We start from the raw sequence: 20,217 nt of genomic DNA on the forward strand, positions 1-20,217 counted from the left end.
ATGAGATGTCACTTTCATGCCTTGATGTCCCATGCTGCTTGATTGTAGGGGAGTCCATTCTCCAATGTGAGAGATGTAGTCCTCCACAGAGCCCAGACAATAGGAGAGAATGGGAGCCCAAATTACAACTTTAATAAGGCTATGCACCATGATCCGGAAAAATGTTTCACATCAGTTCTAAGCTGAACAGTTCAAAACTAAATATTCCTATTTGGGTTGAACCTGTCCAGAATGAAAAATTTCATTTAGATTTTCCAGCCAGAAATTTTACAGAAACTGCATTTTTGGTCAGAGAATCATTCCAGCAGAAGATTTCTGATCCGCTCTAGTATCAAGTTTTGCAGAGTGCCAAGGACTTGTAGTACTGAAATGGATCCAAAGGCCATTCAATACTCAAGTTAAAAACTGGAGTAATATTAGAAGCAAGAGGAAGACCAAGGACAGGGTAAGCCCAATACTCAATGGGAGTGGGGGGAACAATAACAGAAAATATGGAAATGGCAGAGATGCTTAATGACTTCTTTGTTTCAGAAAAAAGAACGAGGAGTATTTGTGGCACCTTAGAGACTAACGAATTTATTTGAGCATAAGTTTTTGTGAGCTAAGGATGCATGCAGAGGAAAATATAGTAGGAAGATTATATATATATAGATATAGATATAGATATATACACACACACACACACACACACACACACACACACAGAGAATATGAAAAAATGGGGGTTGCCATACCAACTCTGAGACTAATCGATAAAGGTGGGCTATTATCAGTTGGAGAAAAAAAACTTTTGTAGTGATAATCAGGATGGCCCATTTCAAACAGTTGATAAGAAGGTGTGAGTAACAGTAGGGAGGAAATTAGAACTGGGAAATAGTTTTTAGTTTGTGTAATGACTCATCCACTTCCAGTCTTTATTCAAGCCTAATTTAATGGTGTCCATTTTGCAAATTAATTCCAGTTCTGCAGTTTTTCGTTGGAGTCTGTTTTTGAAGTTTTTTTGTTGAATAATTTCGACTTGTAGGTCTGTAATTGAGTGTCCAGGGAGGTTAAAGTGTTCTCTGACTTTTTTTTTTAATGTTATAATTCTTGACGTCTGATTTGTGTCCATTTATTCTTTTGCATAGAGACTGTCTGGTTTGGCCAATGTACATGGCAGAGGGGCATTGCTGGCACATGATGGCATATATCACATTGGTAGATGTGCAAGTGAACGAGCTTCTGATAGTGTGGCTGATGTGATTAGGTCTTATGATGGTTTCCCCTGAATATATATGTGGACAGAGTTGGCAATGGACTTTGTTGCAAGGATAGGTTCCTGGGTTTGTGTTTTGTTTTGTGTAGTGTGTGGTTGCTGGTGAGTATTTGCTTTAGGATGGGGGACTGTCTGTAAGCGAGGACTGGCCTGTCTCCGAAGATCTGTGAGAGTGAGGGATCATCCTTCAGGATAGATTGCAGATCCTTAATGATGCACTGGAGAGGTTTTAGTTGGGGGGTGATGGTAGTGGCATTCTGCTATTTTCTTCGTTGGGCCTGTCCTGTAGTAGGTGACTTCTGCGTACTCTTCAGGCTCTGTCAATCTGTTTCTTCACTACAACAGGTGGGTATTGTATTTGTAAGAACACTTGATCGTGATCTTGTAGGTGTTTGTCTCTGTCTGAGGGGTTGGAGCAAATATGGTTGTATCTTAGAGCTTGGCTGTAGGCTGTGGTCTGGATGAAAGCTGGAGACATGTCGGTAAGTATAGCGGTCAGTAGGTTTCCAGTATAGGGTGGTGTTTATTTGACCATTGCTTATTAGCACTGTAGTGTCCAGGAAGTGGATTTCTTGTGTGGACTGGTCCAGGCTGAGGTTGATGGTGGGATGAAAATTGTTGAAATCATGGTGGAATTCCTCAAGGGCTTCTTTTCCATGGGTCCAGATGATGAAGATGTCATCAATGTAGCACAAGTAGAGTAGGGGCGTTAGGAGACAAGACCCGAGGAAGCGTGTTTTAAGTCAGCCATAAAAATGTTGGCCATGCGGGTATCCATAGCAGGGCCGCTGACTTGAAGGTATATATTGTCCCCAAATGTGAAATAGTTGTGGGTGAGGACAAAGTCACAAAGTTCAGCCACCATGTTTGCCGTGACATTATCGGGGATACTGTCCCTGATGGCTTGTAGTCCATCTTTGTGTGGAATGTTGGTGTAGAGAGCTTCTACATCCATAGTGGCTAGTATTTTCTGGAAGATTACCAATGGATTGTAGTTTCCTCAGGAAGTCAGTGGTGTCTCGAAGATAGCTAGGAGTAATGGTAGCATAGGGCCTGAGGAGAGAGTCTACATAGCCAGACAATCCTGCTGTCAGGGTGCCAATGCCTGAGATGATGGATTTCCAGCTTTATGGATCTTGGGTAGCAGATAGAATACATCTGGTCAGGGTTCTAGGGGTCTGTGCAGATTTGTTCTTGTGCTTTTTCAGGGAGTTTCTTGAGCAGATGGTATAGTTTCTTTTGGTAACCCTCAGTGGGATCAGTAATGGCCTGTAGAATGTGGTGTTAAGAGAGCTGCCTAGCAGCCTCTTGTTCATATTCTTTGTTTCAGTCATCACTAAAAAGTTTAGCAGCGATTGAACATCTAACATAATGAATGCCTGTGAAAATGAGGTAGGATTAGAATAGGGAATGAACAAGTTAAAATTGCTTAGACAAGTCAGATGTCTTCAAGTCACCAGGCCTGATGAAATACATCCTAGAATACTCAAGGAGCTGACTGAGGAGATATCTGAGCCATTAGTGATTATCTTTGAAAAGTCATGGAAGACAGGAGAGGTTCCAGAGGACTGGAAGAGGGCAAATATAGTGCCCATCTATAAAAAGGAAAATAAGGACACGCTAGGGAATTACACACCAGTCAGCTTAATTAAAACACACACACAAAATGCTTAATTAATTAAGCAATCAATTTGCAGATACCTACAAGATAATAAGGTTATAAGTAACAGTCAGCATGACTTTTTCGAGAACAAATAGTGTCAAACCAACCTAATAGCTTTCTTTGATAGGGTAGCAAGCATTGTGGAGAGGGGGGAAGCAGTAGATGGGGTATATCTTGACTTTAATAAGGCTTTTGATACCGTCTCCCATGACCTACTTATAAACACTATAGGGAAATACAACCTAGATGGAAGTACTATAAGGTAGGTATATAACTGGTTGGAAATCTGTTCCCAGAGAGCAGTTATCAGTGGTTCACAGGCAAGCTGGAAGGACATATCAAGTAGGGTCCCACAGGGATCCGTTTTGGGTCACATTCTGTTCAATATCTTCATCAGTGATTTAAGTAATGGCATAGAGAGTACACTTGTAAATTTTCCCAAGCTGGGAGGGGTTGCAAGTGCTTTGGAGGATAGGATTAAAATTCAAAATGATCTGGACAAACTGGAGGAATGGTCTGAAGTAAATAGGATGGAATTCAATAAGGACAAATGCAAAATACTCCACTTAGGAAGGAACAATCAGTTGCACACACACAAAATGGGAAATGATTGCCTAGGAAGGAGTACTGGGGATCATAGTGGATCACGAGCTAAATGAGTCAACATGTAACACTGTTGCAAGAAAAGCAAACATAATTCTGGGCCATATTAGCAGGAGTGTAGTAAGCAAGGCCTGAGAAGTAATTCTTCTGCTCCACTCCACACTGATGTGGCTTCTCCTGGAGTATTATGTCCAGTTCTGGGCGCCGCATTTCAGGAAGAATGTGGACAAACTGGAGAAAGTCCAGAAAAGAGCAACAAAATGATTAAAGGTCTAGAAAACATGACCTATGAGGAAAGATTGAAAAAAATGGGTTTGTTTAGTCTGGAGAAGAGAAGACTGAGAGGGGAAATAACAGTTTTCAAGTACATAAAAGGTAGTTATCAGAAAGAGGGAGAAAAATTGTTCTCATTAACTCCTGAGGATAGGACAAGAAGCAATAGGCTTAAACAGCAGCAAGGGTGGTTTAGGTTGACATTAGGAAAAACTTCCTAACCGTCAGGGTAATTAAACACTAGAATAAATCACCTAGGGAGGTTGTGGAATCTCCATCATTGGAGATTTTCAAGAGCAGGTTAGACAAATACCTGTCAAGGATGGTCTATATAATACTTAGTCCTGACATGAGTGCAGGGGACTGGACTAGAAGACCTTTCGAGGTTCCTTCTGGTCCTATGATTCCACGTTTCTATAATGTACAATCAAGGAAGTTATGCCAGATTTCATCATCCAAAGATGTGGACTAATCTCTGAAAGTAAAATAAATAAAATGTAGATCTACAATACTTGCTAATCTCAACGAAATCTTCATCTACAAAACACACCGGGCACCTTTTTCATTGTATTGTCAAGATGTGTGTTTGAGAAATGACATCTCGGGGCAGTACTGGGCATCAGTTCTGGACATCAGTTGTTGACAAAGGAGGAAAATGTCCAGGGTTCTGCTACAGGTTAGCTTCTATTTTAAGTGGTCAGATTAAAACATTTTAATCCATTTGTCCTTGATCCCCTGAGCCAAAGTATGATTAATCACAGTGCCTTTCGGCCAGCTATTGTCTGCTACTCAGTCCTTAAAGGAGCAGTGCAAGAAGTTGGCTGTGATATCAAGATAGTCCAACGCATAACCTCTTTGTTGGTAGGCAGAGGTTAGGTTTCATCCGTCAATTTGATGGGACCAGGTACATTATAATGTGCTTCTTATCTGTGTAAAAGTCTTTGCAGTCAGTTACTGAATCCTGTCTGTTTCATCACTTCAACCCTGATAGCTTAGTGCAAGAGCTCTAAACTTTTGCTTGTGTTTTATAAACTACTTTTATTTTAACAGTTCTGATTTCTAGCTGTGATTATCTCATGCAAGAAATATGACCTTCTGCTCTAAAAGAATATTTAGTAAATAATTAAATAAACACATTTAAAAACAGGGTGAAATAATCACATTTAGCCCTTCTCTTCATAAACAGTTTCACAAGAAAGATTTTTATAACTCTCTTTCCTTATGTGGTACTCCAGAGATTGGAGAAATATCTGGCACTGAATGGTTTGGCTGATTTTTAAAGAAATTGCTCATGTGTCTTAGTATTATAAACATGTTACTTGCAAGACAGAGCAATCCTCACAGAACAGTTTAAATCCTTTGTTTAGCATGTGACATCCCTTTTTTCTTTTATTTAACTGATTAAAAATCCATTTAATTCTAACTATGAAATCTCTTGCCTCGCTTGGTTTTTTACTCTGTCTCACAATGTATTGGATTTGTACAGGCACAATGGTGTTGAGTTTCATGAAGTATCTTGTCGAAGTGTAATAGTAATGTCTGCTCTTAGCTTGTTGTTGGAAGGTTTGTTGTGACCATTTCTACTACCTAAAGCATGCAACATTCCAACCTTGTCAGTATGTTTAAATTTGTCATGTACTAGTAGACTCTAGTGAAGTGTAAGGGTATCTCCACCAAGCCTACTCGGAGCCAGTCGGAAATGAATCTGTCTGCCACAGATACTTATTCAGACAAAATTATTAATGCTTTGTGGCAGGGAAGTGGCTCCCCTTCTCATTGGATTGAATGATGAGAGAAATTCTCTCAGTCTTGATAAGGCTGTGGTCAGGCTGGCGTTTGGTCTAGAAGGTAGATAAAATGATTCTGCCTTCGGGGCTGCAAGGACGTCTGGTTTCTTTTTCCTGTATCTGTGCCAAAGTGTATCTCCCTTATTCATCTTGCAAGCTGTCTTTAAACTTAATCATGGTGAACTTTTTGTATATATTTGCCTGACAATAAATAGGGGGAGTGGGAGGTGAAAGTGCTGAAGAAAAACAATTTTATTATGATGGAAACAAGAAACCGCTCCCTCTGTTTAGATTAACCCTTAGTAAACTATCCAAATTTTATTCAAAGGCAGGATTTGAGAGCCTCTCTTTTGCACTGCATAATAACTAGCTAAAATGTAGGTTTTTCACATGCTCATGGATGTTGCATGTTTTTTTTACATTTACTGAGTGTTTCACTATTGCTGTAGCTGCATTGGAGGAAATCCTTTCTGGAATAAACCATTTTAACTAAGTGAAGACATACATCTGTCTGGATGAGGTGGATTCAAATTATGGAAATTTTACTTAATATTTATAAAGCATCGTACAGGTCTGATCCTGAGATTGCACACTGTTGTGACTGGTCTCTGCAATTTATAGATTCCAAGGCCAGAAGGCACCATTGTGCTCATCTAGTCTGACTCTCTGTGTAACACAGGCCATAGAATTTCTGCAAAATAATCTCTGTTTGGACTAGAGCATCACTTTTTAGAAAAACATCCAGTCTTGATTTAAAAATTGCCAGTGATGGAGAATCCATTACAACCTTTGATAAAGTGTTCCAATAGTTAATTACCCTGTTAAAAATGTACGCCTTATTTTCAGTCTGAATTTCTCTAGCTTCAACTTCCAGCCATTGGATCTTGCTATATCTCTCTCTGCTACATTTAAGAGTCTGTTGTCAAATATGTGTTCCACGTGTAGGTACTTATGGACTGTAATCAAGTTACCCCTTAACCGTCCCTTTGTTAAACTAAGTAGATTAAACTCCTTGAATCTGCCACTATAAGGAAGGTTTTCTAATTCTTTTACCATTCTTGGGTTCTTCTCTGAACTCTCTCCAATTGATCAACATCCAAGGATCACATTCATCCTTTTGTGCATTGCACTGGGAGTTCGTTCATTTGATTATCTATCACCTCCTCTAAATCTTTCTCAGAGTCACTGCTTCCGAGGGTAGAGTCCCCCATTTTGTAAGTATGGCCTACATTCTCTGTTCATATATGTATACGTTTACTTTTGCACCTATTAACATGGATAGTGTGTGTTTGCAGTTGCCAGCTTACCAAGCAATTCAGGCCCCTCTGTATCCGTGACCTGTCCTCTTCATTATTTACCACTTCCCTACTTTTTGTGTCCTCTGAAAACTTTATCAGTGATGATTTTATGTTTTCTTCCAAATAGTGTAGTGCCAAGCACTGATTTCTGTGGGAATCCCACTAGAAACACACCTGCTCAATGACAATTCCCATTTACAATTACATTTGGAGAACTATCCTGTTAGCCAGCTTTTAATCCATGTCATGTGTGCCATATTAATTTTGTAGTATTCTAGTTTTTAATTAAAATGTCAGATTTCTGTAAGACATTTGACTTGATGCTGCATAAGTATAATATATCAATACTATTCCCTTATCGACCAAACTTGTCATCTTATGAAAAAAGATATCAAGTGAGTTTAACAGGATTTTCCTTAAATCCATGTTGATTAGCATTAATTATATTACGCTCCTTTGTCCTGTATCAACCTCTCCATTATCTTGTCCAGGATCAATGTCAGGTTGACAGGCTTATAATTACCTGGGTCATCCCATTTACCCCTTTACAGTACTGGAACAACATTAGCTTTAAATTGGACAACCCACAATAGTGAGTACTAACCCTGGTAGTAAGTGTTTGTAAGATTAGGTCTTGATTTTAAAAAACACAAGAAATGACAACAGGTGAAGAAGGGAGGAGCAAAGACTATAAAAGACAATGTGACTGATGTTGTGTTATGTATGAAGCTTGTATATTCTTGTGTTTTAATCGAGGCAATACAGTGGGGGCAGAAAAGGAGTAGCTAGCAATGGAATGGAAGTGAAAGTTTGCTGAAAGGAGTGGATTTTGGGAAGGGCTTGAAAAATGGAAACTGAGGACTTTCGGGCCTGGATCCAGCAAAGCAGCTAAGCACATGCTTAATTTTAAGCATGTGAGTAGTCCCTATCACAGTTATTGGGTTAACTGCACCTCTGACCCCTCCTGGTCTGTCTGAATGCATCCTCTTCTCTGTTCTCAGGCCTTGTGCCATCACCTGTCTCAGGATGGAATCACACGATGATTATCTCAGCAGGTCTGACTTGGGGCAGGTCTACACTACCGGTTAAGCTGATCTAACTTACATCACTCAGGGGTGTGAAAAGTGTCACAAGTTTTGCACTGTCCACACCGGCACTGTGTCGGCAGGTGATGCTCTCCCACCAACAATGCTTACGCTTCTCGCTGAGGTAAAGTAATTATGCTGGTGAGAGAGTGCTCTCCCATCGGCATAGCGTATCTTCACCAGACGTGCTACAGTGGCACCATTGTATTGGTGCAGTTCTGCCGATGTAGTGCTGTAGTGTAGACTGGTCCTACAGTTCTTTACACATCAGCAGCAATGACTGTGGTAATACAGTGACCAAACAGCCCCCTTAAAAGCAAAGTCTCTCTCTGTCAGCCTGTCCCTCTAGAAAGCTCCTGACAATTGACACCCTCCCCCTTTCCAGCAAAGGGCTTTTTAGAAGATCTGTGTCACAGCAACCTGGATGTATGCCATTGTTCTGTAATTGTCCTCCCTTCTCTCCCCCACCCCAGTGGGGTTTTCTTGTATAGAAATGTTCCTTTCCTGCTTGCTTTTCCCACAGTCCCCTATGAAGTTAGATAAATATATTCATACAGAAAATAGTAATAACGCACCATAGTTAAACAGTAACTTTATCTCTCTGACCAGGTCACTTACAGTGTTCAAAAAATTATTACATCTGAGTAAAACTCATTAAATAGCACCTCCACATGCATTGACACTGAAGTCAATAGTAGGGGAGTGAGAAAAAGGCACAAAATTGTGAGTGAGCCAAAGGTGATTGACACCAAGGTAAGATGAGTGAGCAGCGCAAAAGGTGTGAGAGTAAAAGTAAGTAGAAACAATGAGATATAGATGAAGCAAAATTGTGGTAAGCCTTAAAAGTGACATAAAGGAGTCTGAACTTTATGCAGAATGAAGCAGGAACCCAGTGAAGAGAGCTGAGATAGGGTTGATATCATCAGAGCAGTAAGTAAAAGTGTATGTTTTAGCAAATTGTATCCTACTTTATTATTTATGTAAAAATATTAAGATTAAGACTAGTTTCTTAGACTATTAAAGAACAGTAAAATGAGTATGAGTAAATGAGCTTGTGACCTTTAATTTCTATGTACTGTACATTCAGCCACATCTTCTTCCAGGATTATGACATATAACTGACCTACTTTTTTCTGATTCACTTGAAACTGTGAATTTGTTCAGTGGTTTTGTGTTGTAATAGCTAGAACATTTATTACAAAAATGGGGCCCAACCTCACAGTGCTTACTTAGACAAAACATATTTAGGACTATAGCAGTTGGATCAGATCAGTGGTCCATCAAATCCAGTGACCTGCTTCCCAGTGGACAGCACCAGATGCTTTGGGGGAAGGTGCAAGAAGCCCTGCAGTAGCCAGTTGTGGAATAATTTGCCCCCAGGGAAAGTTTCCTCCTAACCCCAATAGTAAGAGGTGAGTTTGTTCCTTGAGGCATGATGGTTTATATCCCTTCCAAGATTCTTGTTTATTATTAGAATTGTGGACATTCCACAGTTCTCAGCCCTTCCCCTCTCCCCCCAATCTTTTTATTGATTTGGTGTTGTTCCCTTTGTCTTCATTTCTTTTGTTTTATTCCTGTGTGGCTAATAATATATTTTTGATGCTAGCACAGGTTGTTCTCTTTAATTTTGTTCATACTTTATAGCTATTTAAATATAATTTCTGTTTTAATTTTTTTGCAAGTATTGCTGATTGGTATGGTGATAGGCACTTTATACATTATAAAATATTCAACATATATTTCAATATATAGTAAATCAGTCATACATATATATGACTAATTTTTAGCATATTTCTTAATAGAACAAATAGAAAATATATTAGCCAAGGTTCTTCTCACTTCTCTGCCTTATGCTTATCCAATTTGAAAATTCCTTTCATATGTATAGATGAAAACACAATGGAAATGTTAAATATAATCATTTGCATAATTCAAAATTATTAATTTAAATAATTGACAAATCCTGTGCATATCACAGCAGGTATTATAAAACATGGCAGTTGGCAAAGAAAAGGGAATTTAAAATGAGTTCATTCCTCTGTCCACTTTATCATAGTGAAAAAGTACAAACATACTGACTTCCAAGGAAGGGAGGAAACTGCTGATGACATTTCAAAGTCATGTCCAACTAATCTAAAGTATTAGTCTAGCTGGTGGCTGCTTGTCTGCCCTTTTGATTTCTGTAATTTTAAGTGGTAGAAATTTTCAAACCAGTATATTTTTAGAGCTTTTTGAAAGGAGAAATCAGTACATTTTAATTTTAAATTTAAACAAAATCCTGGATTAAGTCCTATTTTCAGCCTTCAGAATATATGTTTGCACATTGCAACAATTAATAATAGTTTAGTTGCTTTTGGATTTAGCACCGAAAAAGCCTAATGATCACAGCTGTAGGCTGGAGATAAAAGGTAATGCTTTTACCAAACTTCTTGTATGTAATACTACAGTTTAACACTTACACAATGCTTTCCATTTTTTTATATAGTCACAAATTAAGCCTCACACAGCACCCCAGTGATGTAGCTAAATTTTATCTTCATTTTACAGATGAAGAAGCTTAGTTTCTGATGCTAGAGATGCATGCATGTGGAGTTGTATTGACTTCAGTGAGGCTCCCTGCAAGCACAAGAATCTGCCTGCATGTATCTCATCACAGGAGCAGGAGGCCAAGAGACAGACAGGTTAAAGTAGCCCAAAGCCACACAATGAGTAAGTGGTTTGTCTGTGAGTAGAATTCAGTAGTTCCTGGCTCCCAGCTTTGGGCCCTGTCCACTAGACCACACTATTTTTCACTTACCACATTTATAGTGCCATAAATTACATATTCACAGGCTCAAGAGAAGTTCTTTTTTAGTATTGGCCATGCAGCCTACCAATTGGCTCATCGTCTTAGAACATAAGTCACACCGCACCATGTACCTTTTATGATAGTCTAGAGTAGAAGCAGGTGAAGCTCTCTTAGTGCCTAATACTGTGTTGCACTGTCCTGAAGAATTAAAGACCTAATTTTCCAAACTGGAAGACAAGACCTATTAAGAGTCCAAGTTTAATTGCCAATTGGCTTGTAGCATGTCTCTGCAAGAGCTATCCTGCAAAACAGTCAAAGTTGCAGTTGGAGATTTCAATATATATAAACAGGTCCAGGTTAAAGATTTTTGGGACCCTGTACTCTGTGGATGTTGGGGGCCCTGCCTTCCTTAAAGTAGACAGTGCATGTGATATACAAGACAATCTGCCATCTTAGGCAAAAAGTCAGTATGCTACTCTCCTCTTGCCCCCTAAAACAGAGGTTCTACACTGTGGGGGTGCAGCGGATTTTCAGGGGGCAGACATGATGAGCCTGCTGATGATTCAGTGGCTATGGTAGAAGTATGGGGGGAGGCAAGCACCACTCATTCAGGTTTGACCCAGACACACCTCTGTCATGATGTGGGGAGGGGCAAATTTGAGCAGGGTGGCCAAGCAGGGTGGCCAGGTTTTTCAACAGTGACAAGTCCTATTGTCTCTCAAAACAAGCCACTCCTTAACAAACCAATATAAACACTGCAGTTCTCTTCCAAAGCTGTAGTAATACAAAACAGCAGCAGTGAACTTACTGATTTCCACCCCACCTATGACTTGTTATGGCATGCAGAGAACGTATGCTGCCTCCCCCCAGCTAAAACACACACACACACTTTGCCAAACTAGACTGAGATCCATATGCCATGGCAGCTGTCACCCAGCCCCTGCCCAAGGTAGAATGGAAGCAGCAGAGATGGGAATACAAAGTCTGGGGGAAGGTGAGGACTTGCTGGCTAGATCATAGAATCATAGAATATCAGGGTTGGAAGGGACCTCAGGAGGTCATCTAGTCCAACCCCCTGATCAAAGCAGGACCAATCCCCAGACAGATTTTTGCCCCAGATCCCTAAGTGGCCTCCTCAAGGATTGAACTCTCAACCCTGGGTTTAGCAGGCCAATGCTCAAACCACTGAGCTATCTGTCTCTCACAGAGGGGGGTCCTCTATGTTTTTTAACCCAAAGGGAGAGCTGAAGGGGGAGAGCTGGCAGGAGCAGGGCTGGGGCTGTTTCCAATGTAAATTATCCTCCTGAGAAGTGAGTTCCCTCTGTAGGAGAAACAGACGAGAGGAATGAGAACCTCTGAGGATGCTGCCTCGCAGTCCTCTCTGCCAGAGCAGCACATCCAGAGCAGAAGTGCTCTGCTTCAGCTGCTGCCAGCCCTCTGCGGTATAAACACCCCCTGCACCAGGTTTGCTCAGCAAAGTGCTCCCTACCCCACAAAACCCCACACAAGCCTTTGAATACCCCTCCCTCCCACCCACATATACCCAAACGACCCTCCATCAGCCTCCACTTCTCCTGACAGCCCCCACACACATCACACCAGCAGCCCTGACATTCGTTCCACTGACCTCAGCCCCCAGCATCCCCCATTTTCCCCAAATCCCCATTGACCTTCCAAGATCCCAATCTCAGCTCTAGCCCCTCACCCTACAGTCCCCAACACTCCTTATTCACCTCAGAGCCCACCATCAACTTGCCCCCCCAGCCCTTCACGCACTACCCGCTTCCTGGCCACTCACCAGAGTGCCTCCCCAGGATCAACTCCTCCTGATCCTGGCTGCCCAGCTCTGCTTGCTCCCATTGCCTACCCAGCACTCTTGGAGCCCCACACCGCTCAGGTTTGGCCAAGCTGCCTGTCAGCTTCTGTAGGATTTCTTTCATATAGGACCACAACCTATAATTAGAGCTGGTTGAAATATGGAGACATTTTCACTAAAATTTATGGTTATTTCTTCCCTTTTCTGAATGAAATTCAAAATTTTAATTAAACTTTGTCAATTTTGGAATTTGAAATATGTTAACCAGCTCTAAGTTACAATATTATCTGGTTTAGAAATAATATTCTTTTTAGAATGGAGGGGAAATCAATGTTGGATAGCTCAAAGATTCCACTGAAAAAGGTAGAATTTTAGCACCTTATGCTGATGAAGTACTTACAATATATGTGAGGTTTTTTTTGTTCCCATTGTAATGCCATGAACAGTTAGTTTTCTCTTGGATCTGCCTGGGCATCTCTGACATCTACCAGAAAATATCCAAGTCAGCGACTTTGCATTGACTCGTAGTCCACAACAGAACTGCCATATGTGGTCATCAATAAAACACAATGGCCAGTATGTCCCAGGGATGGGTCACTTAGTTGGGATAGAGCATGGAACTAAAGCTTCCCTTATGTTACTGGACAGCAATTTCCAGATCAGAGTGAGTTGGTTTAGAAAAATATTGTGGGGTGTTTCACACCATCTGTTCTTTGCATTAGAGGTTGTTGAGAAGTCTTAGTATTTGCAGAATATCAATTATTTAGTATAACCCATGAATTTGTTGATGAGTTAGGAGCATATACTAGGCCACGTGGAGCTCTGCTGATTTACAGCAGCCAAGAATCTGACCCACTTTTGCTAAAGTGGGATATGCCACTTATCTAGCAGCTATAATTGCATAAAATGATAGATACACTGTTGTATATTAATCTTAGTAATAGACCCTTTTTAATGTCTCAAATGTGTCTAAAGAGACATGGGGGGGTGAGGTAATATCTTTTCTTGGAAAAACTGTCTAATAGATTATTAGGAAGTGACCACAGGAGATGGGTGACTTTCCTTCCTTCAAATGTGATCAAATTTACACAGAAGTCGATTAGGAAGGGTAAGTCGGTCTTTGGAAGTGAACAAACAGAGTCCTGTGAACTCGACTGCATTTTATACCATCTGTCTAAGCCACTGTTGTAAAGCTACCACTACATCTTGGCTGCTACCTTTATTGAACCCATTTACAATACCTTTTACAAAAGCCGCATTACTTGGCTGTTAAGCAGTTTTGCAAAGGCTCTGTGTATATTGTGCAGCACCATCTCATCTGCTTCTCATTTAGTCTGGAAATGCAGTTTCGAAATAATGTGTAATCACCTTTTTTAAAAAAAAAAACCTGGACAATTAGAAACATTTCTATATTAAGTTTAAGATGTTGAGTGCAGTCAGAGCTTTGATTTCACAACTGGCAGAGAATTGTGATCAAAGCTGATTTGTAAAAGTATACATTTTGCATTTGTGAAAAAGCTGGGGGATGTTGGCTGAAGTTGGATAAAAAGGACAATGACTTGACACCAAATTTTCAAAAGTGCTCAGCAGACACACTTGGGGGTCACATTTTCACTGGGTGCTGAGCGCTTCTGAAAAACTGGCCACTTGCATTTAAGTTTCTAAATGGGAGCTGGTCTCTTTTGAAAATCTGGCCCTTAATAACATAAAACAATGATTTTTTTTAACTTCTTCTCACATTGCTCCTTATAGTCACCGCGAAATAGCAGACATGCAAGTGGTTTGGAGAATATCCATTGGGACCAGCCCAAGGATGTATCATTGGTCTCTGTACTCATTCCTTCAGTATATTTTTCCTGTTTATTTCCCACTGTTGGATGATGATAAAAAGGCAAAGTACGCGGTCTCCAAAATTCACACTGCTGGCAACTATACAGAAAGTCAATATGGGTTTTACCTGACTCTCTTTTGCTATATTTTTCTTTATAAAGTACATTGCCATCCTTCACTCAAGAGTCCACCCCATTAAGAGTCACCATTTACAAAATAACCCAGTAGAAGCCTCTGAAACATAAAGGTTCAATAACGGAATGCCCGACACAGGATCAATGCTTCAAACACCCAATGGCAATATTAGATTGAACCGCAGATCAATCAAAATCTTAATGAAGCAAACACATTTGAAACAGTGTCCTTTAGCTCGCCAGAACTGGGCTCTGGCAGGCTACTGACAGGAGCAGGTCCTAGGGGGTAGTACCCCAATGACAACACCCTGCTGCTGGACCCAGAGAGGTTTATCCTATCATAGATGCTGTGTTTGCTGAGCATCATTTAATTAGGTCCTGACTTGCAGCCCTCCTCACATGAGGGATCTGCATTGAAGCAAGTAGTCCCATTGCGAAAACCCCTCAGCTTTAGAACCTATTCTAAAAAAGCCCAAATGTGTCACTGTTCAGAGCCTGCTGCAAGGGCTACCCAGGCTTTTGGAGAGGAAGGAGCATAATAAGGGCTGTTTTTGGAGGGGGAGAGAGCATTGCTTGAGCTTGATTTATTGTAGGTCGGAGGAGCAGCTATTTTGTACTTTTAATATCTGACAAAGGTGCCTGAATAGGCATGGGTTGGTGGTGGGTTTGTACATACTTATTGTAAATCAAAATATATAAATACTGTGTGAGTAAGGATTCCAGACTAGCCTCCAATCCTGCAATCACTTACTACTGTGAGCGGGCTCGCTGAGGTCAGCTCCTAATAATAAGCACTGATCCCAGCAGTAAATGATCACAGAATCAGGACTAGAGACTGTAAACTGCTCTAAAACTGAAAAATGTTTCTGTTTGTTCGTGTTTTAAATTGAAAACCAAGTTTCCTCAATTATGAATATGAAAGCAAAGACTGGACATTTATGCTGAATCGTTTCATAAGTTTCTGCCAAAATGAATTAAATCATTGGGTAAATGAAGGACAAATTGGGGAATAGTCACAATCAAGAGTGGCAAAGCTTTTGTTTCACAGTAGCATAAGCTTTCGTGGACTACAGCCCACTTCTTCGGATGCATATAGCTTTTGTTGGCAGTATGCAGACAGCGAAATGTTGAGGGGTCATTTCAGAAGTGTAAACAATGAATGATGGAAATGCAGTTTCCAATATGTACACTTGGAAAGCAACTCTTTGGGTCAGACAGTATATTTTTTAACCATGATATATTTGCATCCTAATTTTAATGATATGGTAGAGAATGTGATTTTTATGTACACTAATTAGAAGTTATTGCATCTTTCCTGGTAAATTATACAGTCTTCTTGATGGTATTGTAATAGCAAATACTTATTATGAATGGTATTTTGCAGACCATTGCATATTCATGTATGGGTGGGGTGAGGGAGTTACACATTTGTTATCTTTAAACTTTAATCTTTGATTCACATCTTGTGCTGTCTTGCAAATGGCTTTAACCCAGTGAAATATTCATCAAAATTTCTTTCTTCAGGGTTAAAGAAGCAGAGGAAGTGTGCAGACAGAAAAAGGGGAAATCACTTTATAATATAAAGCCAAGACATGATTCTGGAATAGTAAGAACGGATTGCATTATTATTATTATTATTATTATATTATACTGCTCCTATTAACTTTTTCTTTTTCTTTGTTCTTTTTGCATTTTGTATGTACGTTATCCTGACATATTTAGTTAATGTTTATTTTTAAATGTGTCTGAATTTAGCGTTTTTGTGAAAGGTGCCAGATTGACAACCCTGAAGTCCTATATTTATCCACAGAACAGACGCAGCTCAGGTAGTGGCAGTGAAAATTTCCCCACAGTGCCCTGCCAATGTGCCTTATCCCCCTGAACCTGGAAGAGACAGACCTTTGCTGGTGAGGAGGTAGTTCAGTCTCCAAACTCATCCAATGCTCAGCCCCACTGCTCAGCTTCCAATTGTGATGGGGGATTTTGTGATGAGGTCACCTGTCCCCTGGGCCACTGACAACCTATTAGATGCCAGTGACTGTAAGTCACTATGCACCTAGGCTGGGTTAGAGACCAAGATCTAGAAAAAGAAGGTACTCTACTTTTACTAATCTCTTGAGCTATATACAGCTCCCTATAAACTATCACCTTGCTCCTGAAGATACTTACACATATCTTTAGTTTTAAGCACATGAGCAATTCCTATTAACTTCAGTGGCCATCTACTAAAATTTCTAAAGTTAAGTGCATGCATAAGCATTTTCAGAACATGGGCCTATTTTACAATGGCTGGATTTTTTTCCCAGTGAAAAATTAATCTGGTCCATAATTTTCATAGTGTCTGCCCATGCTTCTTTTTTGACAATATTTAAAAATGAATGACTATTTCCTTGGTCATGTTTTTTCCCTAAAAACATGATTCAGTTTGTTTTGTATTTAATGCTATTTTATGAATCATTGTGACATGTGACACATGTCCTTGAAATGAAACATGTTGTCATTTACCATAATCTCTCTGGCATAATCCAACACACGAAGAAAAGAATTATTGCTGTTGTTTCTCATTGTAACTGGCCGTGGTTAGTGACACAGGAAATGTAAATGAAGTAATAGCTTGGCTAGGAATGGTAAACTAGATCTTAGTTTATCAACTTTATTTGTAATCACATCAAGATGTAGGTTTTAAAAACTTGTTTGGTTGGATTTTTCCACTTTGTAAGAATAAAATCATGCAGATTGATGGTATTCTTTAAGAACAGCCATGCATTAAATAACATTTATAATTATTTGTATTGCTAAAAAGCCCCAACTGGGGATCAGAACATTGTGCTAGACACTGTACTTGCAACAAAAGGATGGACCCTGCCCACAAAATGCTTACAATATAAATAGAGTTACAAATAGTATAAAAAAAAGATATTTCACAGGCATGGTTAGCCCTCTTGTACTTTAAATCTGTTTAAAACCGAGTTTGTTGCAGGGTTTTATAAGTAAACTATATATTCGATACACTTGGTGATCAGCCTACGTATCCCTGTGCTTTACATATTTGCATAATACATATGTTTATATATGATAACTTAACTTCTTATGGTGTTTCTTTTCAGAAAGCAAAGATAAGTATGAAGATCTGAGAGAAGAAATGCAAAAGCCATTGCCACTTGATCAGGAAAACTCAACATGTCTGTTGGGCACGGGAAAGGAAACTACATCATTCAGATCATTGTTTTCTTCTTGGCCTTTCAAATTTGCTTTTTGTTCTCTAGAGTTTCCCACTGATAGATGTGTACTGTACATTCATGAATGAATGTAATCACTGTAATTAAGTGCCCAGCAATAGATTAGTTATGGACATAAGACAAGTTCCCTATATCCCATGCCTCGTTCTCCACCCAAAAACTGGTATTTTGTAAAGTTTGTGGTCTAATACCAGTAGACCAAACCAGCATGCCTAAGAGGCAGCATCTGCATCAGTTCTGAACATGCTGAAAATTCTATTAAAGTTGAACTTCACAAGAATGCTACTTGATACAGTAAAATATTTCCATTCCTACTGGCAACATCTGTCTAACACAAATACTCCATGGCACTGCATTTAGATTAGGGAAAGAAATGTTACTTCTAGTGAATTGTTTGTATCCGTTTCACGTTGACATTTGTAGTTTGTATTTTGAATCGTTAAGTGCTGTTTATACAGTATAATCAATGCTTTCTCAACTTGTTTGGTTGCCCACCATGACTAAATATTTGTGGAACAAGATGTTTACCGTAACTATCTTTAAAATCGATAAGGCAGCGTACTTTTTCTTCATCTTTTGCCAGATAGTGAATAGCAGGAGAGTGGAGTTGGAAAACCTGAACCAAAAACATTTAAGTGAAAAGCAGTAAACACAGAAAATCACAGGAGTACTTCAGAGGATAAAAGAGGAACTCGGGCACTATAGCTTGCTAGCATGTAAAGCAGCTGATTTGTATGCAGAAAAACTTAAGGGATATTACAGTTATATTGCTGATTATTTGAGTCATATAGGATTCTCAGGACTACGATGTTTCTAGCTAGACTTCCTTTCTGAATTATCTTTTCAATTAATTTAAGACTCCCTTTAACAGGGATATAAAAAGATATATCTAGGAATTGGCATTAGAGAAATACAGTAGTCAACTCTAGTAACAAAACAATGGCGATTGACTAATTCATGTCAATTTCACATTTAACATCAGAGTCATAAACTTTGCTCTCTAAGTAGTCCATATCATTGGCTAGGAGGCAATGGAAATCTGTGATTATGCCTTCCTTTTTAATCCACATGATTAATTTCTATTTGTGATCTGGAAATTAACTTAAGGATTTATTAGTTTTGATTTGTTGACCCAATAAAGACCCTCTGCCCCAGATGTAACTACTGAGCCCAACATGAATTGGCCTTGTAACCATTCTCTTTCAAAGCACTGTTTTCTTGGAAACAGCAATGTGTGGAATGAATTGGGTTCACATGCTCACAATCTCTTAGCATCGAAGACACAGGGGTAGCATAAACCTCTGAGTGGTTTGAGGTCTAACTTGCTGGGGTGGATTATTCCCTGTCTAGCCTAGTATATCACAAGGCATTCCTGGCTGTCCAGAGGCAAATATACTGTACCAGGTGTCATAAGGGCAATGTAAAATATGACCTCAGGAATCCATTGTTAGTCACTTATACTAAGCACTAGACAAGATGTTCTTCACTTGTGTGAAAAATAATTCTCCTGTAGCTTGATAAAACTATATGAAATTCTGTGTTCACGATAAATTCTGGCAAGGATATGATTATCAAGAATTGATTTCTAAAATCGTGTTGTTGGGAGTAATGTTACTTCTTGCAAAAGGAAAAGAGATTTGCTGTTATGAGTAATCTATGGAAAGTAACTTAAAAATAAAGTTTATTTTAATGGCACTGATTCAAACCCATGTTTGTATTTATGTAAACTATAGTCTTTTGCTCTTAACTTTTGCATTTATTTTTATTTAAGTGCAAGGATACAGTCGCATGTTTTGGTTTTGTAGCCTTCCTGTTCCCTTCAGTACCAACGGTATGTATATTACCATACTAAATGAAATAATAGGATATCTAACAGAGATCGCTATGTGCAATACTGTATTTAGTGTTTCTACTTCAATTTTTTTAGAATGTTAATTTATATGAAAATAAAAGGAATAATGAGACCAAAGGTGCTGCTTTTTCCTTCACTGATCATTATGCTGTCTCAAGGAGGTCCCTGGGTCAGCAGAACTGATGTAATTCGCTTGTGGAAAGGGGTTACTCCTTATCCCTTAGCATGCAGGGAGAAGGTGTTGGGTAGTGAATTCACAGCTATATGGATATCTCCTTTACACAGGGCCATGGAGGGACTTCTACAGCGCTATTCTATTTTATATAGGATCTTATATTACTTTCCCTGCATAGTATCTGAATGCCTTCCAATAGTGCATTAAGCAAGGTGACCATCATCTCTCGTCTGGTTCATTCTCTCACTCTATGGCTGGGAAGCTGTTCTGTGGCCCAAATAGAGGATTCTTGCTAGTCCCCAGTCCTTGCTTGCGCATAGGATTTGTCCCTACAAATATAGGGAAGCTAATAGTCTGGTAAAATGGGTTTTAGGACAAAGACTTTGTGTACATACAGATGAATTGCTGCATATAAATTA

The 20,217-nt window shown here is 39.5% G+C and overlaps 1 protein-coding gene across 6 annotated transcripts in view; it reads left to right on the forward strand.

The window, feature by feature from the left end:
* FMN2 (formin 2) overlaps positions 1 to 19,740 on the forward strand; it is a 234,585-nt gene extending 214,845 nt beyond the window's left edge. For 4 of the 6 annotated variants that reach the window (XM_065589091.1, XM_042848380.2, XM_065589093.1 and 1 more), the window contains 3 exons: positions 16,057 to 16,138; positions 16,343 to 16,439; positions 17,640 to 19,740. In XM_065589091.1, coding sequence (XP_065445163.1) covers positions 16,057 to 16,138; positions 16,343 to 16,414 — 154 coding nt within the window. In that variant the 3' untranslated portion in view covers positions 16,415 to 16,439; positions 17,640 to 19,740. The remainder of the gene's footprint in view (positions 1 to 16,056; positions 16,139 to 16,342; positions 16,440 to 17,639) is intronic. The other 2 variants (XM_065589092.1, XM_065589094.1) reach the window with 1 other exon arrangement.
* The last annotated feature ends 477 nt before the right edge of the window (positions 19,741 to 20,217 follow it).

The sequence above is a fragment of the Chrysemys picta genome, chromosome 3, assembly GCF_011386835.1.
Source record: "Chrysemys picta bellii isolate R12L10 chromosome 3, ASM1138683v2, whole genome shotgun sequence".
NCBI classification, from domain to species: domain Eukaryota; kingdom Metazoa; phylum Chordata; order Testudines; family Emydidae; genus Chrysemys; species Chrysemys picta.